We start from the raw sequence: 26981 nt of genomic DNA, 5'->3' as shown, positions 1-26981 counted from the left end.
AGTGAAAACCCCCAACCCCCCACCTCCCACCTTGGACCCTGTAGTGTTAAGGAAAAAAAGGGAAGATCCTGGGGGAGGTGGCTGTTCCTGAGAGTGCCAGGACATCATCAGGATGGTGGAAAGGCCTGGCACAGCTTATGTAAGAATTGCTGTGGGAATGAAAGGAGACATCCTCTTTGAGGTGAGGCTGGAAAGCAGGGTTCATAGGACCAACAGAAGGAACTGTCCTACTTAGCTTTAATTGTCAATTTGGAACAGCCTAGAGTTGTCTGAGAGGCAAGCCTACTCTGAAGGATTACCCAGATCAGACTGGAAGTGGACATGTCTGTGGTTGTGAGAATTTCCCTGATTGTTAATTGACAAAGAAGGATCCAGTCCACCATGGGCACCATCATTCCTAAGCAGGTGGTCCTTGGCTCTACCTAGCTAAGTACTAGCCTGGGAGTGAGCCAGCAAGCAGTGTTCCTCCATGGTTTCTGCTTCAAGTTCCTGCCTGAGTTGCAGCTTTGACATCCTTCAGTGATGGTCTGTGACCTTGACGTATAAGCCAAATGAACTCCTTTCCCCCTAAGCTGCTTTTGGTCAGAGGATTTTCTTGAAGTCACAGGAAGAAACTAGAACAGTAACTCATTTTGGGAACCACGAGCCAAGATGGTAACTGAGACCCTGTGGATGGATTAGATTTCTGCTGCTGCCAGAATTTTTATAATCAGCATCGAAGTGCTCTACAGAGCACTGCAGTCCCTTTATGGTTAGCAGAGCACCAATTGCAGAGGACACTGAACTAGCAGCTGAGAGAGAGAGAGAGAGAGATGCTTATCGTGGACTTAAATTAACACAGAATAATCTGTGGTTTGGTACAAAACAATGTTCAAATAAGCAGAAATTAATTTAACAAATTCAAAGAGCTCATTATTCAGCAGACAGTTTTCTCGTCACCTAGCATGTGGCTCATCAGAAGGTGACCTTGGTGAGTGTAAAAGCCGGTTGCATAAGATGATGAAGGCAGACACTGATGGGTTTAAAGAACTCTAAGTAAGGATTTAGTCTCAGGGTTCATAAAGAGGGTGCCTGGATTGTTTATTCAGCACTTCATGTCTTCCCTGAATGTCTTACTTGTAAAAGAGGACTGTTACAGGCACTAGAATTTTAGCAGTCAACAAAACAAGTCAGAATCCTCACTCTCACAGAGTTTATTCTTTATTGGGGGAAAAGAGAAGAGTTAAGAAAATCAAGAGAGCCAGGCATAGTGTGATAAGCCTTTCATCCCAGCAGTCAGGAGGCAGAAGCAGGAGGAGTTCTATGAGTTTGATTGAGGCCAGCTTACTCTTCCATAGAGACCCTCTCAAAACAAACAAAAACCAAAGAGAATTAAAATGAAATACTAAAGCATTAAATGGTGGTGAGTGTCCTGGAGAAAACTAGGAGTAGTGTTCGGGGACTGAGGGGAGACTGCAGTCCCAAAGACGCTCTTTATGGAAGCTCTCACTTAAGAAATGAGACATTTAAACAAGGCTTAAAGCCTATGATATAGGAAGCTCTGGGCATTGGTAGTTAGGAGACAGTTTTTGAGGACAGTCTCAGAGGAAAAGGCCAACCTCCCCATTCTCGGAGCAGCCAGGAGTCAAGGTGAAACACGAAGGTAAGGTAAGGTAGCAAGTGGTCAAAGGCAGCATAGAATTTTAGAATTTTGCCTTTATGTTCTTGAACTGTGAGCCACGCGGGAGCTCAAGGCAGACTGAGATACTGAGTTAGTATCTTTCCTTCAGCTTAACAGTGTGAATGTGGCCGCCATTTCTTCCTTTCCGTAAATTTCTTCCTTCATCTGTAAAATAGTCGAGATGATGTTTAACTCGCGGGGGCGTTGTGATAATTAAATACGCTATGTGCAAAAACATTTAGCAGTTAACTTGACACAGAGTAGGCACGTTCTTTCTTTCCCTGTCTTCCTCCTGTTTCCCGGGCCTCCCACCTGGTGCTGGGAGGGAGAGGTAGGGTGCAAGAAGAGTGACATCACTTCAGAGAGCTAGTGTAACAGTTTCACGCGTGGCTGGTGATGGGGCTGTGAGGACAGACGGCGGTCGGTGGGTGGGTGGATGGGCAGTCTTTTGGGCGGGGGCCCTGGCTCTCCAGGCCTCAACTGATGGCATTTTTTAGAAGGGGCATCAGTGCGGTCTAGAGGAACGCACGCTTATTTGCCTCCCTGTTTAACTCTGCGGTGGTAACTGATGAATGAATGTCTTCTACCTGGCGTCCTGAGAAGTCTCCTCGGATCTGTCCTGTGGAGCGAGGGCACTTCCTACAAAGCGGCTCTCCATGTGGTATCCGGGCAGAAGGCCAGCCTGGTCTACACAGAGAGACCCTGTCTCAAAACAAAAAGAGGAGGTCCGGGTTGGGAGCCTGCAGGCTTCGGACAGTCCGGCCAAGGGACCGCGAGGCCAGCGGCTGGGGTCCGCCCCCGGCGGCGCCGCGCGCGCCCGGAGGAGCAGCAGCGGGGCGGGCGGCCGCGTGCGAACGAGCGGCGAGGCGGGGCTATCGGGAGCGCCAGCCCCGGGTCGGGGTCCGCGTTGGCCGACGCCCTCTCGGCACCACCCTCGCGCGCCCCCGCCCGGGCCCGTCCTGGCCGCCGCTTCCCGCCCTCGCTCTCCTGGGCTCCCAGCGCTGCGGCCGCTCCCTCCCTCCCTCCTTCCCTCCCTCCCGCGCGCGCGGCCGAGGCAGCGCGGAGCACCGAGCGCATCGATCGGCCTGCTCTGCGGCCGCCCGCCCGCCTGCCGGGCCCATCGCGCACTCCGGGCTCGATTCGGCAGGCGGCGGCCGCGGCGGCTGAGGCGGCAGCGCTGTGGCGGCGGCTGAGACGGCAGGGGAAGGCGGCGGCGGCTCGGCCCGGAGTCCCGCTCCCGCGCCATTTCGGACCCGGAGCGAGCGCGGCGCGGGCCTGAAGGCGGCGGCGGGAGCCTGAGGCGCGGCGGCTCCGCGGCGCGGAGAGAGGTAGGGCGCGGGCGGCGCTCCTGGGCCGCTGCCCGGTGCGGAGCTCGGCGCGGCCGGGCGGGGCCGCGGCGCTGAATGAAGCCGGCTCGGGGCGGCGGGCGCGGGGCGCCGAGGTCGGGCGGCCGCCGTTTCCCGGACGGGGCGGCTTTCCTTCCTCCTCCCGGCCGCGGCGGGCCCTCCGCGCTCGCCCGGCCTCCGCGCCCGGCCTCTGCTGCACCCGGCATCCGCGCCTGGCGCCCCGCGCCCGGCTCAACTTGTCGGGCGCGCGGGCTGTGCGGGGACGCCGCTTCCCCTGGCCGGGCTGCGGGGCCCCGGGGGAGGTCGCGGCGGGAGGTGCTCGGACCCGGTGGCCGGAGGGCGTCGTGGTTCTCGGAGGGGAAAGGCGTCCGCCGCGGAGTTCGCGACCGCTCCCCTCCCCCACGCCTGTAAGGGCTGTGACATTGCCGCGGCCACAAAGGAGGAGGTGGAGGTAGGGATGGTGCTGGCAGAACAGGTGGCCCACGCCCTGCGCGGAAAGCCCGCGAGCGACCCGCACGGAAGCAGAAAAGTTAATGCGGCAAGTCTGAGTGGCTTTGTGTCGTGAAAACACAGGGGGAACGAAGGGCGAGAGCCGAGGCAGGGGACTCTCCCCGAGTGGAGCGCAGGCAGCTCGGCTCACAGCGTCAAGTTTGAATCGCCTGCTGCCCTCTCCCCTCAGTCCTGCGGTTTGTCCCTTGCCCCTTCCAGACTCCAGAGTTGATTGTAGCATTCGGGCCGACCTCTGAAATCCCCCTAGGCCCATGTAGTAGCTCAAGTCCTGAGCCAGCCCCGTTAAAGCAAGGTGATCATCAAGGCAAGGACTTAAAAGCAGAATGGCATGCTGTGTTTGTCGTAGAGGAATCATCTGAGAGGAAATGTTGAACAAGTCTGCTCATAATAATCACTTCGAAATTGCCACCAAATGACCAGTGTCACTCTTCCACCGAGGGCCTGATTGCTGACCCCTCATGTGATAGACAATAGACATCAGATACGCTAGGTATCCATATATTTAATTTGAAACTGTAGCTATTCACAAGCATCCTTGGTTTTAAGAGATGGCGGATAGTAATTTAATTTTTCCACTTTGGTTGGAATTGAGCCCCTTTATTACCTTTTGTAACTGGGGGTGGGGGTGGGTGGGTGGGGGAACCTTTCAGGCTTAAGGTTTTTCTTGAGTAAGACTTCTTTTTTTTCTAGTGGACTTAATTAAATATTACTAAGTTTTAAAAACCCGACAATAAATTTTATTCAGCAAAAGCTACGGTGTAAATGATTCAATATCTGTCCACAGTATACCCTAAATTAGCCAACATTTTAGTCTGTGGGACCCCTTTGCACCTATAAACAAATTATTGAGGGTCTCAGAAATCCTTGAAGGGGGGGAACATGCCAATATTTACTATATTAGAAGTAACACATTTTTTCAGTTTATTTAGAACTAGGAATAAAGTGCCTGTTGGTAACATGAATTCATTTTTTAATGAAAAAATAATAAATTTTCTAGAACAAAGAATTAGAGTAGCTTTGTTTTACACATTAACAATCTGTTTAATTGTGCTTCATAGGACATAACAGTATTCTTTCATATCTACATCTCATATCTGCATCTGCATTCTCTTTGTTGTGATTACAGGGCCTAGAGAACCAACTGTCCTTGTAATAGTAAGAAGGCTAAAAAACAATTGCTGTAAAAACGGTTCTAACCTCCTAATCCTGTTCCCTACCACACAAAGTTTTAGGGACCCAAAATTGCTCCTGTACGCTAGCCACACTGTTTGCGGGAGGGAGAGGCAAAGGTCGCATTTCCATGTGATTTCTTTTCATCTATCCCATTTGCCATGGTCTACATTTGTTACAAAACTTGAAGGCAAACAGGTAAGTTAGGTTAGTAGTGGCTCACAGGATGGCCCCAGACAAGCAGCCAGAAAGGATAGGTGGGGCAAAGTAGGGCAGGAGTTGGATGAAGGTCTGATAACAATGGTTTTCTGCCCTTGTGGTCCTGTTACTGAGGGCTTCAGGCACAGGGTAAGGAAGACAGTGTGTTGGAAAAACAAACTGCATTTTCCCCTCTTGGTGCCTGTGTGAACAGTTCTTGGTGGTCAATAAGTAGACTGTATTTTGTGTTTGTTTACACTGTATATACTTACATTGACCTGGAACTATCTATTCTATAACAAAATTGTGACTTTAGTGCAGTTCTTTTGTATCCATTTGTCTCTTTATCTGCAATAATATATGTTCTACAAGGGAAAGGAGATAAAGTGTATATATTAATTTTATTTCAAAAATGTTTGGAAAAGCAGACTAGGAAACAACAGTGTTGTATTCAGGGCTGTTAACTGTATACAGTGCCAGCACTTAGTGCACCTGTTGGGAGTGCAGTGTATTATAAGCAAGGCAGAAGTCACAGAGGTTACTGAGAAACTCTTTTATGTTCTTTACATTTTTTTTCTTGCCAAAAATAGTCTTTATCTCTGAATTTCATTCAATTTTATTTCCTTGTACAGAGGTACTGTTTTTAGTACTCAAAGGATTATATGTTAAAATTGATCTGATCCTATACCAAATATTTAAACCCATTTCCCACAGATAGTTTATAGATTAAAATGCCATCAAATATTATCTTTATTTGCTTCATTGCCTAAATATGTCTTTCCCCAGCACAGTGCAGTTTTGACACCAGCTTCGGCTTCCTATTTTGTTGCCCTTTATTGCAGAACTGCTCTGATGGCTTTAAAACAGTTCTCTGCAGTTGTTGGCTCCAACACAGATGTTCTTAGGCTACCTAACTTCTAACTTTTAATATCCAGTCAACAAAGAATACCGCAAGGGTAGGTGTTGGGATAGCTGTCGACAAGCTCATGCGGGTGTGTCCACAGGGTATAGCGTACTATGCAGAATATTTGTACTGAGTGAAGTCATGATACATTCCTTTGAGAGCCATTAGCTGCTACAAAACAGTAATCTGGCTGTTTAGATCAACAAGCTAAATGATAGAAGATGAAAGTACTGGTTTCCATGTATTTTTATTAAGTGTTGATGAGAAAGTTGTAAGTGACTTACAGGTTACTCTGTACATCTGTAGTCACTGAATTCGGAATATCTTAGAGTTTTACACACAAAGGTGAGTGTTAAAATATTGATAAAGTTTTTGATAATCTTGTGTGAGACATGTTCTAATTTAGTTGTATTTTATTATTTTTATTGTAAGGCCTGCTGAAAATGACTGAGTATAAACTTGTGGTGGTTGGAGCTGGTGGCGTAGGCAAGAGCGCCTTGACGATACAGCTAATTCAGAATCACTTTGTGGATGAGTATGACCCTACGATAGAGGTAACGCTGCTCTACAGTCTGCGTGCGCTTGTAAAGGACGGCAGCCAGCCGCTTTGAAAAAGATATCATTTTTATATTTATTAGAAAATTATATTGAAAGTTATTTCAGTTATATGTGATGTCCTTTAGTTCCAAGGCTTTAAACTGGGTGTTAGGGAACCATAGGTGCAAGAAAGTCCACTTCTCATGAGAGCTCACCACAGAGAAAGAAAGTCCACTTCTCATGAGAGCTTACCACAGAGAGTAAGGTCCAAGATGCCATCCGTGCTTTGTATTTGCATTTTGATAAATAAATTTCATGATTTTGTGAGAGTTAAGAATATAGCTTTGCCTTTGATCTATTCCTGAAAGGTTTGTTGTTGTTTTATGGGTTTGTTGTTATTGTGTTGTTGTTTGGTGTCTTTTAGGCAGGGTCTTACTATGCAGCCCTGACCGGCCTAGAACTCAACTATGTAGACCAGACTAGCTCTGAATTCTCAGAGATCCATCTACCTGCCTCTGCTGCCCAGATGCTGCGATTAAAGATGTACACCACCATGTACAGTGAAAGTTACTCTTTTGAAAACACTTTATTGTTATAGATTACTTGGAATGTTGATGTGATGAGAAAATTTGATTATACTAGGAAAATAGAATCACTTGATGGTTGAGCTTTTTTTTTAAGACTTATTTATTTTATGTAAGTGAGTACACTGCTTCTCTCTTCAGACACACCAGAAGAGGGCATCAGATCCCATTAAGATGGCTGTGAGCCACCATGTGGTTGCTGGGAATTGAACTCAGGACCTCTGGAAAGGCAGTCAGTGCTCTTTTTTTGTTTAAAGATTTATTTATTTTTATGAATACAGTGTCACTGTCTTCATACACACAAGAGGAAAGCATCAGATCCCATTACAGATGATTGCGAGCCACCATGTGGTTGCTGGGAATTGAACTCAGGACCTTTGGAAGAGCAGCCCATGCTCTTAACCACTGAGCCATCTCTCTAGCCCCGATGGTTAAAATTTTTAAGCTTAATACAGTTTGATGAGTAAGATCTTCAGGATTATTTTCAGACAATTTTCATTTCATAGAATCTTAACCAATTAAAGGCCAACTGCTAAGAAATAGAATTGATACCTAGAAGAGGTCTTGAAAAATCTGGTAGTACCTCCTATTGCTGTCAGTAGGTTTAGGTTTTCCTAACCAAAGAAGAGTGTATTTAACCTCCGAGATTAGCAGGAAGGGCTTTTCGTTTTTTGTTTGTTTGTTTGTTTGGTTGGTTGGTTGGTTTTGGTTTTGGTTTTGGTTTTGGTTTTTTAGAGACAGGGTTTCTTTGTATAGCCCTGGCTGTCCTGGAACTCACTCTGTAGACCAGGCTGGCCTCGAGCTCAGAAATCCACCTGCTTCTGCCTCCCGAGTGCTGGGATTAAAGGCGTGCGCTACCACGCCCGGCCAAGGAAGGGCTTTTCACAAGGTAATTGTTCCAGTATTTATGTGTAGTCTAAATATATTAAATTTAATATCAGTGAAGTGTGAAATAAATGTTACTTTGCCTTTGAAATAACCTATTGTTAGATTATTTTTAGGCATCTTTACTGCAGTATGATGATATCCCAATCTTTAGCTTTTCCTCTTTGTTCTAATGTGCCATTTTCAGTTCTTTGATAGGTTCTTATGTATCCCAAGATGGCTCTTCAGGTAGCTGAGACCTAGCGTGCAATCCTGATCATGCAGCTTCCACTCCTTGAGTGACAGGGCTCCATTACAGGCTTTTATGCCTCCATGCTCATTCTAGGCTGTGCTGGGGAATCGAATCCACGCCCTCTGACTTGCTGGGCAATCTTCTACTCTCCAAGCTACATCCTTACTTCATGTACCAATTTAAAAAGAAGAAAAAAAAAGACTTGTGTAGAATTTTGTAGTGCTTCAGAATCCATAGCTATGAAATCTCAAGTAGGTCACAGTGCCCTGGCTTGGGTCTCTTTCTGTCTTGAAGAAACAGTGTGCTGGGTTGGGCTTTGAGGGCAGTGGCGAGCTTGGGAAGGTGATTATATAACTTAGAATATTGAAGGTTGATTAAAAAATTGTTAGGAAGTGTCAAATAATGTTAGTAGTAGTATACCACCCTTCAAAAGATGGTACTTAGATATAAAAATGACTTTTATTTGCTTGTCAAGTTTAACAAGTTACATCAGTGACGTAGAGCTCCTCTGTACTAGTCTTCATACACTGATTTTTGACAGGTCAGCTCAGTGCTGTAATGTAGTTCTGCTTTTTCCTTCCAGAAAGATCAAAAAGGTCATCCATTTTGACTGGTATTCTAAATGCAAGGTTACTTGGCATGTTATACCATTTAAATCACATGTAAAAGGAAGTTTTAATAGAATGCATGTGAAATGTGAACGTTTTCCTGGGATTTGGAAGATGCTTTCAGCAGAAGTTAACCTTCATTTTCCTTGAAAATCTGAGGGGTTCTATTGTGCTTCCTCCTGTTAGTTCAGAAGGCATCCCGAATATCTACAGCATGACGTCAGAGCTGTAGGAGCAGGGTAAAATAGAGCTTAGGAAGCCTTTAGTTCACGTTTGCTAAAATGTAATATACACCTAACAATTCATCATGTATGAAGAAGGTAGAAAAGTCTATAAATTTAAATTTCTAACCTTGATTATGATTTCTGCCATGCCAGAAGACTTGACTCTGGGGAGCACTGATAACCTGTGAACTTTGACCCTGACATTCCCCCAGGTAGTTTAGCAGCTGGAGAAAAGTCTATACCTTCTCTCACAATCTGTGGTGAGTCTGAGGAAACTGACATGGTCCTCTCTTGGTGTGGTTTAGCTGTAAGAAGGGCAAAAGAGCGAAAGAGATTTAATTGACTAAAAATGCCAACTTCCTACATGTACAAAAAGTTTCAATTGAAGAAAAGTGCCAGAGAGAAAATGAGAGCATGGAAGCTGGGTCTGGGGGCAGATGCTACTCGATACTGGGAGGCAGAAGGATTTCCAGTTTAATATCTGCCTGGGTTACAGAGCAGGTGCAAGGTCAGCCTGCACAGCTTAGTGAGACCCTGTCTAGAGTGAAGAATGAAGGAGGGGCTGTGGCTATAGCCCATTGGTGAAGTGCTTGTACTTTGGGATTCCATTACATCTTTACATTTAAAAAATGGCAGGATACTTTTTAAAAATTTAAGTGATAATACCATTACATTTTTTTTTAGTGATTTCAAATTTGTAAAATATTATCCTAGGAGGTGAAAGAGAGCAGTCACTGCTTCTTTGATTTATATCTGTAAACTTGTGAGGTGTTTTAACTTGGCCTAAAGATATTTAGCTAGTTTGAGACTGAATTTATTAAACTTTGTGAAACAAGTGATAATTCCACTACGGTAAGTGAAAAAGTAGTTATCTTTGAAACTAAGAAAATATTTAATAATCTTCTAGTCTGTGCATCAGTATACTGTAACTTGAATTTACTAATGACTGCTTGATGGCAGATACATATAGAAAACTACCATAGAACATGTTAATATTGGAGATAGTGGATATGCGAATCACCTTGACTTCTGAAATTTTTGTCCTTTTTGAAGTGCACTAGTTTTTCAGTTAACTTTGTTAGTGGGAAATGGTTATTGCAATATCATATGAAGTCCTCACACAGCTCAACTAGAAATAGCAAAGAAAGAACTAGCCCAGAATATCAGCAGTTCTGAGTTAAAGCCTTTTGTGCTACATACAGTTTTAACCATTGCTCAGATTATCAAATTTATGTCCCAGTGATAACTTTTATTCTGATTTTCAAGTATGACATAGATTTGTTATGTTACTGTGCAGTATGTTATCTTACTCTTAAGTTGTATTAAAACTTTTTGACTAGAAGTCTATTTTTTAAAAGCAGTTTTGTTTGAAGAAAACTTTCCTCTAAAGCTGTGGCCAGCTCATCTCCCTTTTTTGAGTGCCCTCTAGTGGTAACTTACCTGCTTTTGTAATAAATAACAATGAAAACTCAAGGTTGTTTTTTGTATTTTTAACCTTTAGATGCAACCTGTAATTCTATCAGTTTATAAATCTGCTAACTTTACTTGGGAGTCTTTTATACAGTTGATATGTAAGAGGAAAGAAGGCCGTGTGGGAGAGCACAGGGTGCATTTCCTTTGTGAACACTGGTTGGGCTGAGCTTGTTGGATGAAGGGACTAAATGCTGCAGTACAACCTGAATTTGATTGCTTGTGCTTTATATGTGCCTTTTAGTATCCTTGTTTTCAAAATTCTGATAATATTTGAGTTTATTCAGATTTTTGAACTAATGGTAGTTTTGTTTTTTAAGGAGTACTGCATATTTTATTTTCTCCAAAGTGTTAGTTATCCTAATTCCAAAAGCGTAGAATTTGTAAAATAAGTTTTTGTTTTTATTTATTCCTACTTTAAAAGAATTTTATAATCTTATTTTATCATGAGAACAAAGTCTTTAATATCCTTGTTTACCAATCAAAATAGGAATCTTGAACTGTCAGTTTTCGCTTGTTTTTTTGTGGGTCTTGTCCAGACCTGTTGTGTTTTGACATGGTAAGGAGAACTGCAAAGACCATTTTAAGTCCAGATGTCTGTGGCTGTATAACAATAAGGTGTACTTCTGGGTAGTCATTAAGAGCCAGTGGTCTGAATACCACTTTGTGGTCAGTAGTAGAATGCTTGGTGTACTGTATAAAAGAATTATAATGGATTTGTATAACACTTTCCATCTTATGAAAGGATTTTTGTTGTTTTTAATCCTCACCTGGCTATTTGTCCTGTGTATGATTATATCCATTTTCATCACTGAAGGAACAGTGGCTTGGAGTAGATGGGAGATGAAGTAGTTTGATAAGTCCATACCACAAGGAAGGAAATTCTACAGCTGTCAATAGCTAAAGACTCCAGGCCCTGAGTACCAAGACCTGCATGCCAGGATGTCTTTAGGTTGGGAATTAAAATTACACTCATCTTCTCTACACTTCGTCTCTGTCTTTAAAACATTGAGCTGAAAATCACATAGAACAAAATAACATTTTAAAGTACACAGCCAGTGATGACTAGTTATTTCTTAGGGTTACAACTATCACTGCTATCTGGTTCCAGGATATTTTCATTACACCAGAAAGGAGCCCCATACACATTAGTGGTCAGTCCCCAAACCCTTCTCCTTCCAGCCCCTGGCAGCCACTAACTACTCTCTGCTTGCATGTGCATTGTCTTAATATGTCATTTAAAGGAATCATGTATCATTCAGTGTAGTTTTTGTGTCAGATATTTATTTATTTAGTCTCATGACAGGATTTCTCTTTGTAGCTCTGTCTGTCTTGGAACTTGCTTTGTAGACCAGGCTGGCCTCGAATTCTGCCTTCCAGGAGCTGGGATTAAAGGTGTGTGCCACTGCTGCTTGGCCTTGTGTCTGATTTTTACATATTTCCAGAGTTTGTCCTTGTTACAATATTAGCACTTCATTCCTTTTTATGGGAAGGTAGTTCTCTCTTGTTGACATTCCACAGTTTGTTCATCCATTCATCAGTTAATGACATTTGGGTTCTTCTTTAGAGCTCTTTTAAATAACAGTTTTGTTGTGCATTTATGTTCAGATTTTTTTGTGTGACTATCTCTTCTAGTTCCTCTGAGATTGGCCAGGTTTAACTTTTTGAGGACTAGCCTAGTCACTGTTGAGAGCATCTGTACCTCATCTACATTCCTGCTAGCTGCCTGTGAGGGCAGCTGTGCCAGTTAGACCAGCTAAGTGTTCTCCATCCCTACTGCTTTGGCCACCTTAGTAACATTCTCTTGTCTTCTTGTAAGGACTTCATTATTCCTCAGTTCCTCCTTCTCCCCCTTTGGATTTTGACACTTACTGGAGTCAGCAGTGCACTAGATACTTCCACACTGAGAACTTCATATGGAGAATTAATTAGGCATGAGAAGACTGAAAAGACAACACTGAAATACAATATAACATCAAGAAGTGGCTACCACTCCTGATAGTCAGGGATTGCAGCAATGATTTGGGGGATATTGTAATTAAAAATTCAAAGTCTTCACCTGCAACTATCGCTGGTACCTCTGAGTGTGTGTGCTGAGCTGAAGCAGTATCTGGAAGGGCAAAAAAATAGCTCTCCCGTTCCACAGTTCATTCCAATGCTTGCAGTCAGGTTGGAGAGTCTGAGTGCCCCTTCTTACCTAGAAACGTTTCAGAGGTGACTGGACAGTGTAAAGTGCGGCTCTTAAGAGCTGTGTTTAAGACTCTCGGAAGCTGGTTTTTGCTTCATTGTTACTCTCTGCTATTTGCCTTTATCTTCACTAAGCTAAGACCAACTGAACTCTTTGAATCTACAATACTCAGTGTGGTATTTCATGTTTGTACGTTTTCTCTGCTCCTGTCTTGAGTGACCTTCTCTCCCCTGTCTTTAAGTCACATAGGCAAAGTTGACCTCTTGTATGGTACCATTCCACTTTGTCCTGCTTAGTGTTAACATTTATTTCTATTTGCTTAATTGCTTAAATGCATTTCTTTTCCACTGGATCTGCTTCCTCCATATACAGATTGAGCTGGTTGTGGTGGTACACACCTGTAGTTCTATCACTTGGAAGAGTGAGGCAGGAGGATTTTGAATTTGAGAACAGTCTGGGCTACATAGTGATACTGTGTCAGAGAAAAAAAACAAAACAAAACAACAACAACAACAACAAAAAACCACCAGGCAGACATGGTAGTGCATGGCTTTAATCCCAACACTTGGAAGCAGAGGTAGGTCATCTCTGAGTTCTAGATAGCCTGTTACACACAGCAACTTCCAGGACTACATGTTTCAGGGAAAAATAAACAAAACAAAGAAAAAGAAAGATAAAACAAATTTTTTTGCTATCTTTTTGAAACTATATACAAATTGAGTATCTTACATGAAATGTTTGGAACCAAACATTTTTCAAATTTAATTTCCTAGGATTTTGGAATGTTTGTGCAAATTTTACTGGTTGGACATCCCTAATCCAAAAATTTAGACTTTAGAACATTTTTGTTTTAGATTAAGGAGCTGTAATACCTAGCCCAAAATGGGACCTTTAGGATTGCAGTAACTATTCCTGGAGTATATAGCATAGTAGGTAGGAATGAATTTATAAATCTATTAGTGTACTTCACATTCTCTCCTCTTTTGCAGTTGTTGGAGTTTTTTAAGAGTGTCATGTACCCTAGGCTGGCCTTATATTGAATTCACTAGACTCTGACCTCAAACTCCTGGTCCCCATGCCTCAACCTCCCAAGTGAGTTCTGGGATTACAGAATGTGTCACCCAAGCCCCAGCCTTGGCTCTTCAATTCTGTTGTGTTCTGGTATTAGTCATATCCAGCCGCTGTGCATATTTCTAGCTACCTTTGAGAACTGAGTGTACAATCTTTATAAACAGTGGTATGGAACACATCATTCTTCAATGGATTTAAATATTTAGAAAGGTAATAATATAAAGTGCTAGACCATAAACAGAGAAAGTCAATTTCATAATTTTTTCCCATAGGTGTTACTAAACAGTAAAAAGTACTTGTAATACATGCTAAGAAAACAGCAAATCACTGCAGAAGTAAATCCCCAAATAACACATGAGCTGATATTTCAGCATCCCTATTCATAACAAAAGACAAAGGCACAGCCTGAAGGTAGATTGGATAAGACAGTACCTGTAATAAGCTTATTACCCTGTTTGCATATAAGTAAGGGCTCAGTACACATCAGCTGCTGTAATTACTATTAATAGTAATAGGAGTCCTTTCAGTGAAAGCCTCATTACCTTTTAAGTTTCTGTTCACTGTTGCCTGTCTTCCCAAGTTGATTATTCTAAAAAATGAGCATACTAAATATAATTGAGTTGCACTAGAAAACCACAGGCCTTTCTGGTCATTGAGTTTTTCTTTCCTTGAGTGATCTCCCACCTCGACCCCAATTCCTCTTAATGGTTCTACAGATAAAGTTTATGTTCATTAAAGCATAAAGGCCGGCAAACAAACACTTTTTAAAAAGCCATACAAGTTAACAAAAAAGATACAAAGGAGTCAAGGCATAGCAGAAGTATGAAGATTCAAAAAGTAATATTCCTCAAATAAAACCACAACCATTTGTACTGTATGGAAACATTTTCTCAAAATAGAAACACAAAACTTTTGTTAGTGATGAATGGGTGTGTTCTCAGTGCTGCTTGGGAAAGCGATGTAATGCATGGCGTGTGTGCACCAACTTTGTCTTTTTTTTTTTTTAATATTGAGTTTTCTCAGGTAGCTCAGGCTAGTATTAAACTCACTGTACAATAGCTCAGACTGATCTCCTCCCTCTCTGGGATTACAAATGTCTGGCTCAAAGTCGGGCTGTTTTGTCATATCTTAGCAGTTGTTCCTCAATTGATGTCATTCTTCATGGTCTAAAATTTAAGATACTTGAAAACCTTAAGATACTTGAAAAACCTCAGCTTTCTGTCTTATATGTTCTAAAATAGTTATATTATTCTAATTGTGTCAACATAATATGATTTGAATGAAAGTACCATATATTAAATTTGTTAGAATTTGTAATTAAAAATTACTATTGCCATATTAAAATTTATGGAATCTTTTAAAAATTTATCTTAAACTTATACTTAGCTTTAGAAGACACTTAAAACACTGAAGAAAGCCGGGTGGTGGTGGCGCACGCCTTTGATCCCAGCACTTGGGAGGCAGAGGCAGGCGGATTTCTGAGTTCGAGGCCAGCCTGCTCTACAGAGTGAGTTCCAGGACAGCCAGGGCTATACAGAGAAACCCTGTCTCGGAAAAGCCAAAAAAAAAAAAAAAAAAAAAGAAAAGAAAAAACACTGAAGAATATTTAAAGCTGAACTGTTTAAAAAAACAAAAACAAAAAAAAACCTTTCTTGCAAACTAATAAAATGAATAAAAATAAAAATGTGGTTTCATTTCAGATGAGCAGTGTCTTTAGTACAATCTTTTAAAAATTCTGTTGTGTTTGTATTAACATAATTGTAATTAAAATTACATTTAGGTTTTTCATATTTGCATGTATTTATATTAAATAGATGCATCCATTCAACAGATATTTACTGATTCCTGCAATATTTAAGACTTAGCACTGCTACTTTTCAGTTCAAAGCATGTTGGGGGTGGGCAGGCATGAGTTTAATGAAAATACATGGCACAAAGGAAACGTTGGAAATGTTGGATAAGGAATGCTCTTCAGATTTTGTCTTTAAGATAGAAGGGAAATAGAACTGAGAGACTAAGAGATGACATGATCAACATTTAAAGAACAGTCCTCCGCTTCCTTGAATAGAACACATCCTAGGAGTCCAGGAAGTACACCAGTGCCTGCCGAGTAGCCAGCCAGTGCCTTCCTTCATGTGCTCTAGGGATGCCTGATGGGGTAGTGGTGCTGGTGGGTGCCTGGATTTATGGGATATTTTGAGAATAGACAAACGGTGTAATATTGTGAGTTATTATTGATTACCTAATGTAATTTTGTAAGATATTTTAAGATACCTCATTAGTATATAACTTGTTATTTTAAACTAAACTGTTACTTTCTTAAAATCATCATAAATGGCATCGTGTCAAAGGTTATGAACATTTATATTACTTTAACTACAAAATGGCTTTCTGAAAGGACTGTGCCTCATCACCAGAAATGATTTTATTCCACCTGCAGTGCCTTATTGCCGGCAGAGTACATTTTATTTAGAAGTTTTATACTACTTCATAGATGGAAAAAAAGTCACTTTTGCTGAGGATAATTCCCCTATATGGAATAACTTCTATTTATTTGTTCTTTTATTGTGCTCAGTGAGTTTAAGTGACTTTATTTTGTCCTGATTTCCTGAGGACAGTAGTAAGTTATTACCTGGTGTGCCTTCTTCGAAGGCAGGAAATAACACTAATTTAAGATGTGAAATATTGGTGTTTTTCTTTGTTCCATCATTAACTAGTCTTGTAGTTGGATCTATTTTTAAATTGGTTGAACTTTGACAATGTGTACTTTGATAATATGATTATTTTTAATAAAGGAAAACATTGTTTTCAGAATACCTCAAATTTATGAAGTTATTTTGCTGGCTTACCCACAGGGATTGGCAGGTTTTTCTGTAAGGGCTACATGAGTCTTTGTCACATCATCTTCAGGGTCTCGGAGTTGCTGGCTTCAGAATCATTTAGTGTGTAAAGTCTGGATCTTGGGGCATACAAAACAGTGGGCAAGATAGACCTTGGCCTGTGGGGAAGTGTGTTAAGCTTTTTGTAAAAACCTCTTGGGGTTTTAGATGCTACATTGATACAGAGTTTTGTTTTGTTTTTCCCTACTTTTTGTCAATAACACTGAAATTGGAACAAAATATTTACTGTACATGTATCATTTTAAGTTAATTTATTAATCTTCGTGTGTGTACAAATGTGCACGCTCTGCTGTGTGTAGTGGTTAAGTAACAAATTGTGGGTATTGATTCTCTCCTTCCGCTGGATCTTGGGACCAGGCTCAGGCTGGCAGATTTAGTGACAGGTACCTTTACCTGCTGAGCCATTTCTTCAGCCCTAAATACCACTTTTTGTTCTGCTTGCTTTTTGCTTTCTTTTCAGACCTGTGGCTTCTTTCCAGATCACACTTAGTTATTTAGCATTTTTGACCCTTAGTTTTTGTTGAATTGCCCTGTCTTTCATGTAGCACGGGGACTACATGCTTCTGAGAATACTGGCTGTAGTCAAATAACTTCACAGTGACTGAATTTTTAACATAAACCCATTGTTTGCAATTAGCAGCATAGCTTATAAGTAGGCTGTGGATTACACTTTATGATAACTGCATGTGGATCAGAATTTTGCTGTCAGTATGCATCAGGAAAGGAACAGAGTGAGACAACTTTCCCAGTGTCTTGGTCTATTTATTTGAATGAGTGAATGGTCATTACAGAAACATCTTACAAAATACCTGCAGAGCCAGCTGTTATTTTATGTGTGTACTGTCAAATGAGGTCTGAAAGTTTTGTAAGTTGTTGGTACAGGGGCGCACCTGTAATGCTGATACTTAGGAAGTAGAAGAGACTAAAGTGTGGGGCTATAATTATAGCTCAGTGGTAGACCATATGCTTAGCGGATGTGAGACTCTAGGTTTAATCCTGAGCGTGAAGAAAACGAATTCAGAAAGTAAAAGCAAAAGCTAAACAAAAAAATATATTTAGCATCAGTACAAAAGAGAGACAAGCAAGAGCTGAATCTCCGTAGAAATTATCTCTGTCAAGGACATGAGCCCTTCAGGCTGGTGAGGTGCTCAGCAGGTAAAGATGGCACTGGCCGTCAAGCCTGGTGTTCTGAGCTGATTGTAAAGTAGTGATCTGATATCCAAGTCATCGTGGATAAGAGTTGTGAGCGCTGTTTTTGTAGTATTAATTTTTAATACATTTTAAATCTATATAATTACAAGTTTTAATCTTCACATACCGTGTGTGCGTGTGTGTGTGTGTGTGTGTGTGTGTGTGTGTGTGTGTGTGTGTAAGTAAATCAAAGTTTGCCACTCCTTTTGTTTGGTTTGGTTAGTTGTGAGCCTAACCTTTAATGGCTGAGCCATCTTTCCTGACTGTTTTTAAGTGTGTAGTTTAGCGGCATTATTATATTCACAGTGTTGTGTGACCATTAGCATTGTTTGCATTTAGAAAGTTTTTGCTCTGTACTCATTAAACAACAGTTCTAATTATCTTTTTCTTAGTCTCTAGAGGAACTTCTGTTGTTTTGTCTCTCTGAGTTGTCCTATTCTAGGTGTCTAGTATACATGAAATAATAAAATGTTACTTAGCATATGTATTCACGATTCATCTACGCTGTAGCATGTTTTCAGAATATTGTCCCCCCCTTATGACACTTAAGTTGTTTCTATGTTTTGGCTACAGAATCTCTGCTTTCATTTTCTGTTTTTTGTTTTTGTTTTTGTTTCTTTGGCCAGGAGTGCATTAAGACAAGGTCTCACTATGTAGACCATGTTGGCCTTGAGTTCTCACAGAGATTTGTCCACCTCCTTCTCCCAAGGTGCTTGCCAATAACCATCCTAATGGGTACTCAATGGTGTCTAATGGTTTTGATTTGCAGTTCTCTTAATGATCTCTTCAAGTGCTTATTGGCCACTTGTCTGCTTTGGAGACTATCTGACGTGCTTTGCCTGTTTTGAATGGGGTCTTCTATTGTTGAGCTGTTTACATCACCTTGTAAAAGATGCACTGTAATAATCCAGACTGTGTTTCTCCCTTCTCAGGACTCCTACAGGAAACAAGTAGTAATTGATGGAGAAACCTGTCTCTTGGATATTCTCGACACAGCAGGTCAAGAGGAGTACAGTGCAATGAGGGACCAGTACATGAGAACTGGGGAGGGCTTTCTTTGTGTATTTGCCATAAATAATACTAAATCATTTGAAGATATTCACCATTATAGGTGGGTTTAAGTTGAATAAGAAAGTTGGCATGTGAAGTAATGATAGCTTACATTTATTGATTCTTTGCTAATTGTTATGCCTGCATGATCTATTTGTATTTGAAAACATTTGTATCAAGTATGCAGAATTCCTGTTTTACAAATGCATTTCTTAGGGTTACAGCAGTTACATGACTTGTCCTTGTTTGTACAGATAGCAGGGGTGCTATCTGACACCAGGGCCTTTGTACTCTTACCTACCTTACCCTGCACTAGAAAAGTAAGGTTTTTACATTGTTAGATAGGTAGCTGTATCAACCAGAAACAGAAACATGGAAAAAAGGTTTGAGATGGTGTTACTCCAATGACCTTAAAAATAATCATATTTAACTATAGAATTTCATTGGTTGGATAAGCAGTGGCCTTAAATGTTTTTGTTTTGTTTTGTTTTGTTTTTTTTCTTAATATGTTTAGATGGTTATAAGGGGTTGAAGAATTAGAACAATTACTGACTTTTATTTTAAGAGTCGGAGAAATGTACATAAGATTACTTAATCATTATATGAAATGTATTTTGCATTCTTCCCTTGATGGTTTACAGTATTTGTTGCACTGTTTATTAAGCAAATATCCTTCTTCCTGGCTGTGCCTTATAATTGTTGTTAGCCTGGTTAAGTGTAGCATCTTCATTACGAGTAGTTGCATGGGTTTAGGGAGAAGGGGTTGGGAGAGTACTTTTCTGTAGGTGTTCAGGTGAACTTTGCTCATGGAAGATCTGGGGATATGAACCTTCCAATCAGCATCTTGGATATCCACAGAAATTGGGAAGAAATACATTTTTCCCCAAATTTAGAATTTATTTATACGTTGCATTGACAACAAAACATAAAAAAGACTTTGCACAGAATACATATTGTATTCCCTTTAGTGTTGCTCTTAAAAAAAAAAAATCAGTCTTCAGGGCTGGAGAAATGGCTCAGCAATTATTGACTATGTTGCTTTTCCAGAAGACCAAAGTTAATTCCAGGTGAATGTCCATTTAAGGCATCTCCTAACCACATGTAACTCTATCTCCAGGGAATTCAATACTTTTGGCCTGCACTGGCACCTGAATTCACATGCATGTACCTATACACAGACACACATATGCGTGGTTAAACATGGAAACTGAAATCAGTCTTTCATGATTGTCTTTGTGTCTGAGTAATGCAGGAGCCCTTACCCATAGCTTTGTTGTCTGATGTTTCACTCATGTGCACTTCACCTAAGTATGAAAATATGAAATGGGAATTTCAAAAAATGAAGGATTTCTAAGTTTTGAATAGTTTTTACTATATATTGTTATGTTTTTTTGTTTTATTTTCCTACTATATTGTTAATTAAACTGAATTATTGACATGTACTGGAGGAGAAGATAGTATATGAAGAGTTTGGTACCATCCCTAGTTTCAGGCACTCATGCAAGATTCTCAGAATGTTTACCCACAGATGGCAGGGAGAGTCCTGAAATGTCAGTTATGTTGATGCTGTTAACTCATGTTTGGTAAAAACACACACATTTTTTCTTGAGATAGGATTTTACTATGTGGCTTTGGCTTGCCTGGAACTCACTTTGTAGACCAGACTGTCCTGAATTCACAGAGGTCCTACTGCCTCTGCTTCCTTAATGCTGAGATTGAAGGCATGAGTCACCATATCTGTTGGATAAAAATATTTTCAATTGTATACATACACATTTACATATATGTATCATATTTCTAAGATAATTTTAAACCAAAATGTTTGAAACTTTTGTATATTTCTTATTTTTATATATGTAAGTGAACAGATATGTAAGATTTTTTTTTTTTTGTCTTAGAGGGAAAATAAGAGAAGTGAAGACAATTTGGTAGGGTAGAAACTAGGATTCATATGAAGAAACCACTCAGTCAAGCTTTGTGAGATGAAGTTGAGGGCAAGGTTTGAAGTATTTTTGTGTTACTTATGCTTCTGCTTCACTTTGTTTCTTCCCCAGAGAACAAATTAAAAGAGTAAAGGACTCTGAAGATGTGCCTATGGTCCTGGTAGGGAATAAGTGTGATTTGCCTTCTAGAACAGTAGACACGAAACAGGCTCAGGAGTTAGCAAGGAGTTACGGGATTCCGTTCATTGAGACCTCAGCAAAGACAAGACAGGTGAGTACAACTGGACAGACGTGAGTCTGTGCTCTGCTTGGTGCTCCAGATGGTGTTCGTCATTGATCTTCATTTCCTGATGGCATCATTAGGGGTATACATGCTACCATAACTCTTGTTACATGTTAATCATCTAATGTGATTCTCCAGTCTTTTTATTATCCTAACATAGAAATAAAATAAGATAATGTTTATTTGGCAAATGTTTTCTCTTGAATGGAGAGTACTTCTTATCCAGGGACCAATATTACTTGGATTTTTTTTCTCTTTTCTCCCCCTGGCCCCTCTGTGGGATGCGGGGGTTGAAATGGTCTCTCTGTGTACTCCAGCTTGGGGTTGAACTCTCAGTTTCCTAAGTCTGTCTTGCAGGTGCTGGGATGACAGGTATACTTCACTATGCCTGGTATTTTGATTTCTTTTCATATTGAAATTTTTTGTTCCGTCTAGAGTACATTTTACATGTAGGGTTCAAGAAATGTGGAAAAATTTTTCCACTGAAATGATAAAGACTAAGAACGATGGAATAAAGTTTTGGGTTTTCTATTTTAGAAGCAGTTTTAAGGATTTGTTTTTAGATTAAATTTTGTTGTATTTGAAGAATAACATTTTGGCAGAAAGTTTTTGTGGAGCTATTCTTTAGGGAGAATGTTGTGGTTAAAATAAGGGAATATTTAGAAAGTAACTAGACAGTCTTAAAAAGTGAGTTTCTGTAGTTAGACTGGTCACATGGGCTTCTCCTGTGTACCAGTTTGTTCACAGTTGACTTAGAGTTTATAGAGACTTGGTGTACATCACTAGGCTTCATGGTAGAGGAGCTATTAAGTCCATCCCACACTCCAAAGACAGGAAGAGGTTTGTTTCTGTGTTCTATTTCCAAGTCTTGTTGATTTTCTTTAGAAGTAGCACAGAAAATATAATATCTGTAACTTTCCCCTAAGACTTCTTATGACATAATTCAATGTAAGGAATTTTATTGAAAATATACTATATAGATTTTTACCACCACACTTTACTCTTTCCAGTGTTTAAGCTTGTAAAGGGACCTTTCATACTAGTAAACATCACTGCTGTTGACATCTCACGGAGGACAGGGAAAGCCTGAGCCTGGGCTGTAAACGCAGAAGCGCTTCTCACACTTGAACACACACACAAACCAACCGACCTTGCTAAGTCACATCCAGATGTACTCCAGTGGACTTGTGCTGGAGCCCAGGATTGTGCATTCCTTGGAATGGTTGGGCAGTGCTGGCTTGGGAGTTGGGCCCAGGTTGAGTAGAGGTCATAGAGCACAGTGAACGGAGTCTCTGGGTTACCTCTGGGTTGCGCTCCACTTCTCACTTGGTAAGAGCCTTAAATAACTGCATTTCATTTATGATTTGTGTTTGACATTAATGCTTTGGTGTGCTGTGGTTCATTATTGATTAGAACACTGCCTACTTTCTTTTTAAAATAGCTTTCTAGCTTTAACAATGTTTTGTGACACATACACACACACACACACACACACACACACACACACTACCTACACCTTTAAAAAATGTTTTGCTTTCTTCATTTGTGTTTAGTTTTTGGTGTTTTGACAGTGACAGCCCAGGCAAATCTCAAACTGACTATGTAGTAGAGACTGTCCTTGAACTCTTGCCTCTACTGCCCATGTGCTGAGATCACAGGCATATGTTACCATGCCCAGTTCACTCTGACAGTTTAAAGACATACGGTATAGAAATACATGAACTTAAATTTGATTTTTAGGTAATGTGAGTCATCTGACATGTATAGAGATACAGAAACTTCTTAAGCAGTGCTTAGCCCTTCTTGTGTTTATTCCTATTTTATTTGATTTCTTTTATATAACAATATATTGCCTAACTATAACTTGGATGCTAGCTTTTCACTGGACTTGTTTTATTTAGAAATTAATTTGCTTTGAAAAATCATTAATGGTTCTTAAAAATAATTTAATATTTATAAAGTTGTGGAAGATTCTAAAGAGCTACTCCAAATAATTTTGGTAATTTATAATATCTAAGGTACATTTTTTTTTTTCCTTTTTCGAGACAGGGTTTCTCTGTGTAGCCCTGGCTGTCCTGGAACTCACTCTCTAGACCAGGCTGGCCTTGAACTCAGAAATCCACCTGCCTCTGCCTCCCAAGTGCTGGGATTAAAGGCGTGTGCCACCACTGCCCATCTGAGGTACAGTTTAATAAATTTTACCTCTCCAATTTTTGTGAAGATTTGAAGCTCCTTTTGGGGGGAGTATTTTGTTACTTTTTTATTTGCTTATTTGTTATTTTAGCTATGTATACCTGTCCTTAATGTATTTTGTCAGGAACCTGTTTTCTGCTTGAATTTTTGTTGTTTTTCATGAGCTTACCAAAAGCACCAAAAGACTTGTATTTATGGTAATAGGAACTGAGTATTCACTCAGAAGTTCTCAGAGATACAAGTCAGGGCATGACAATTGTTTTCTACAGAGGCCCAGATGGCAATGTGCTATCTTATACATTATTTTCCCTAAGAAGCCTTGAAAATTAAAACTCGCTGTCAGCTAATACCAGAACAGCTGACCCTGCCTGTACTTGGCCTGTAGGTTGTAGTGTGTCAGTCTCATATATTTTTGGTTGTGAGCCTAGCCTTTAACGGCTGAGCCATCTCTCCAGCCCGGCCAGTCTCCACCTCTCTAGATGGAAACTGATAAGACGCTAGTAGATACACAAGACCTTCAGCCTAAAACTCACAGGCTTATTTTACCAGTTTAAAGCAAAATTTGTATATTTAATGAAAGAAGTTATATTCTGTTTCTAAGATATAGTTACAGAATATGTATTTTAATCAGTACATTTCTTGCTAATTTTAAATGCATAGTACCTTGCCAGTATATAATGATTAATAGATTTTGTGTGTGTGTGCGTGTGCGTGCTTTTTGCCCACATTGAGACAGGGTCTTGCTGTGTGTGTTGCTCAGACTATTCTGGAGCTCATGTGCTCAAGTGACCCCCCTGGCTCTCATTTCCAGTCCCTGGGACTACAGATGTATGGCACTGTGCTGAGCTGGATTTTTGCCTTTTAGTCCTTTCAGTCTATTACTCCTTTGAAAGGACAAAGGATATACATTTTTGCTGGTGTTCTAGTATGTGACCTGGATATTCCTAGTATATAAAAGTGCTAGTTCACATTTATCAAGACACTTAGTAATTGACAGATTTTTCTGGTTTCTTTGGACAGCACACTAGGAAAACCTGTTGCAACTGAAACACAGACACCTTGGGAAAGGCTGTTCTTTTGCCAGGCTCCTAAAACCAAAAGTCAGCACGAGCTTGTGTCAGGTGATGGCAAGCAGGGTTTTCTGAAGGACTGGTCCAGCCTTTTTACATTTGCTGCTCTGAATTTGAGCAGTGTAGAAAGTTTTCAGACTTAAAGATCACCCAATACTGATTAATTTCTTGGTTTGTAATTACTTTCTAAAGATATGAAATTAGTTGATAGAAGGCATTTCTGAAAGAAAGCTTATCATAAAGCTATTTAAGAAAGCAAAGCAAATTTTAAAACCTTAGGTGCAATGAAATGAGTATTCTGAACTTTATGAGCTATTAAACACTTGCTATGTTGTACTTCAATAGTTCTTGAGATGGGTTATAGTTTGATGGAGTTTCTTGGGAAAAAATTAGAACATAAGTTAGTTTCTCTAGCCCCCCTCCCCCTCAGAAGGCTGGCGTTCTAGCCTCTGTGTAGAGTCGTAGCTGATGCTACATGGATATCTCATCCCCTTCACAGATTTCAGCAAGTTTTACAAATTCAAAAGGAATAAAATACTTAATAAATTATAGTCTTACTGAGAACAGATAAAGAGTATTATTTGTTAACAGTTCACTACAGTGGTGCTCTACTTTCATAGTCTCAGTCTGCTTTGAGTTGAAAATATTGTCAGATCTTTTTGTTTAAAGAAGAATTACATACTTAAACTTGGATATCCTTGATTATAGATAGATATTTTCATTTGCCCTTAGAGTTTACTAAGTGTCATTTGAAAGTATTCCAATGTGGTGGTCTGTCATATCCTCAAGTATATATCGCTGTGTCCTTAGGGGCTAAACATGTAGTCATAATTGCCTTATCTTTAAAAATTAATTCAAAGTTTGAAATAATAAATCAATATTCCATATTTATAATGATGTAGCTTATGTAGTATTTAAAAGTAAGAGCCAGTGTTGGTGGCAGGGCAAGGACAAATAACAGTGTTCTCAGGTTCTCTGGATACCTGTGTAACTTTAACGTTTATTTTCAAGGAATAAGTATGCAAAATGTGGGTAAATAACTTTAAAATTAATTTAAATTTCATATTTATAAAGCTAAGAAAGAAAGTTTTTCAATAATAAATATTTCTTGGTTTTAATTTTCTTGGCTACTGAGATCCTAATGCTAAATTTCTGGTGATGGGTGGTTGTCTCTTTAATTATTGGCTTCCAATTCTCTCTCTGCATTGCTGGAAACAACAATCACAGTCTTGAGTTGGTGATGGGGATGCTTTCTTTCACTGAAGCCGCAGACACAGCCAACTGATTCAGAAGTGTGTTACAATCAGACTGTGCCTCTGCTAAATTAGAGGACAAAGACCCTCCTTCCTCCCTTCATAGCACATTGACCTTTACAGTAACATTGAACTTTTTTTCGAAAAGAAGGTATATTTACATTCTTTAAGATTTTAAGAAAATATGAGCTTTTGCCTGGTTTGCCTCTTTCTATAAAGAAATGTGTAAATATTTGGAGAAGTTTTTCATTGGCTTTCAAGTTAAAAAAGAATAATTATTTATGAAATAAAAGTTGACCAGTCACACTTTACACTTTAAATACTTTGCAAGTCATTTGCCTTAAATAATTTTCTTTATATAATGTGAACATTTGTGCTAGATGAGTAAATGAATAAGTAAGGCCTTTTTCTGTCCTGAGGATGAATGATAAAACTACTAAGAATTAACAAGTAGGGGTTTTATTTAATGATTTTTAAACATTGAAAATGTTTTCTTCCTTGCTAGGATATGCATAAATGGATTCCATTAAAATAAAATTATGTTGGGGTGCTAGAGAGGTAGCTCAGGGTTGAGAATGCTGGTCGCTCTCGCACAGGCCCTGGCTGTGGTTCCTGCCTCCCCCACCCACCAGTCACCACAGCTCCAGGTCATCTGGGGCCGCCTTCTGGCCTCCAAAGGCACCTGTGTACGTATGTACACACAACACACACACACATACACACTACTTTTTAAAGAAGTTTTTTTTTTTCTGGGGCTATAATAATTTTTATTAGAAAATAATTAAAAACTATGAAAATTAATTTGAGAATAATAAAAATACTCTAAAATTTTTTTCGCTAGATGACACACAATATTTGCTAGAAGTATATACTTTAATATGGAATCATATTATTTAAATGCCTATTTTGCTGACACAAAATTTTATGAATTTTAAAGGCAAATTACTGAATTTCACTGATTCAGTTCTTATATACTCTAGAGATTTGTAAAACATAATATGCCCTAAATAACTGAGCTATCTTCTTAACTGTTGACGGCTACAGATGACGTAACATGCAGGGTTTCAGCCCAGTGGTTGGCTTACTGCCCTTAGTGCCGAGTTACCTGACTCTGCCTGCCTGGCTTCAAGTTTTCAGTGTATCAGCTTTGTAGGTCCCAGGTGCATCTTAGCACTTTTGGTTCAGTGGAAACATTGATTTTACTAATTGTAGAAAATAAAACATAAACCAGTCACCTACATAAGCAATTCACTATTAAAATGAAATGTTTTAAATTAAATAGGAAATTTGGCGTATTTTACCACATAAGTATTTTTTTTTAGGAGCATGGACATCAGTATTATACCTGAAGTTAAATTTGTACTATGTATATGTGAAGTTTCTGGATATTGCTCTTAGATAAAAACTGGAGTTTTTCTGAAGAAATTGGTGCTATAGTTATAACTATGTTGCACTTTTTAGGCTGTTGCCTAATTTTTTCTTTGAGAAAGTTGAACCAAATGGTGGCTCAC

At 39.9% G+C, this 26981-nt stretch overlaps 1 protein-coding gene and 1 long non-coding RNA gene across 4 annotated transcripts in view; one reads left to right on the top strand and one right to left on the bottom strand.

Annotated features, from left to right (window-relative positions):
• Window positions 1–1187: 1187 nt before the first annotated feature.
• Window positions 1188–2508, bottom strand: Gm15706 (predicted gene 15706). The gene is made up of 2 exons (NR_045598.2): window positions 2248–2508; window positions 1188–1825 (listed from the first exon to the last, which is right to left on the bottom strand). It is a non-coding gene; the product is annotated as a predicted gene 15706 (long non-coding RNA).
• A 108-nt stretch (window positions 2509–2616) lies between these two features.
• Kras (Kirsten rat sarcoma viral oncogene homolog) overlaps window positions 2617–26981 on the top strand; it is a 33722-nt gene continuing 9357 nt past the window's right edge. Inside the window, exons 1-4 of one of the 3 annotated variants that reach the window (XM_006506918.4) lie at window positions 2617–2988; window positions 6221–6342; window positions 18611–18789; window positions 20783–20942. In XM_006506918.4, coding sequence (XP_006506981.1) covers window positions 6232–6342; window positions 18611–18789; window positions 20783–20942 — 450 coding nt within the window. In that variant the 5' untranslated portion in view covers window positions 2617–2988; window positions 6221–6231. The remainder of the gene's footprint in view (window positions 2989–6220; window positions 6343–18610; window positions 18790–20782; window positions 20943–26981) is intronic. The other 2 variants (NM_021284.6, XM_006506919.4) reach the window with 2 other exon arrangements.

Source organism: Mus musculus, chromosome 6 (genome assembly GCF_000001635.26).
Source record: "Mus musculus strain C57BL/6J chromosome 6, GRCm38.p6 C57BL/6J".
In the NCBI taxonomy this organism is placed as follows: Eukaryota; Metazoa; Chordata; class Mammalia; order Rodentia; family Muridae; genus Mus; species Mus musculus.
Note: the sequence above shows the minus strand (reverse complement) of the source record. Positions and strands in the feature narration are given on the sequence as shown.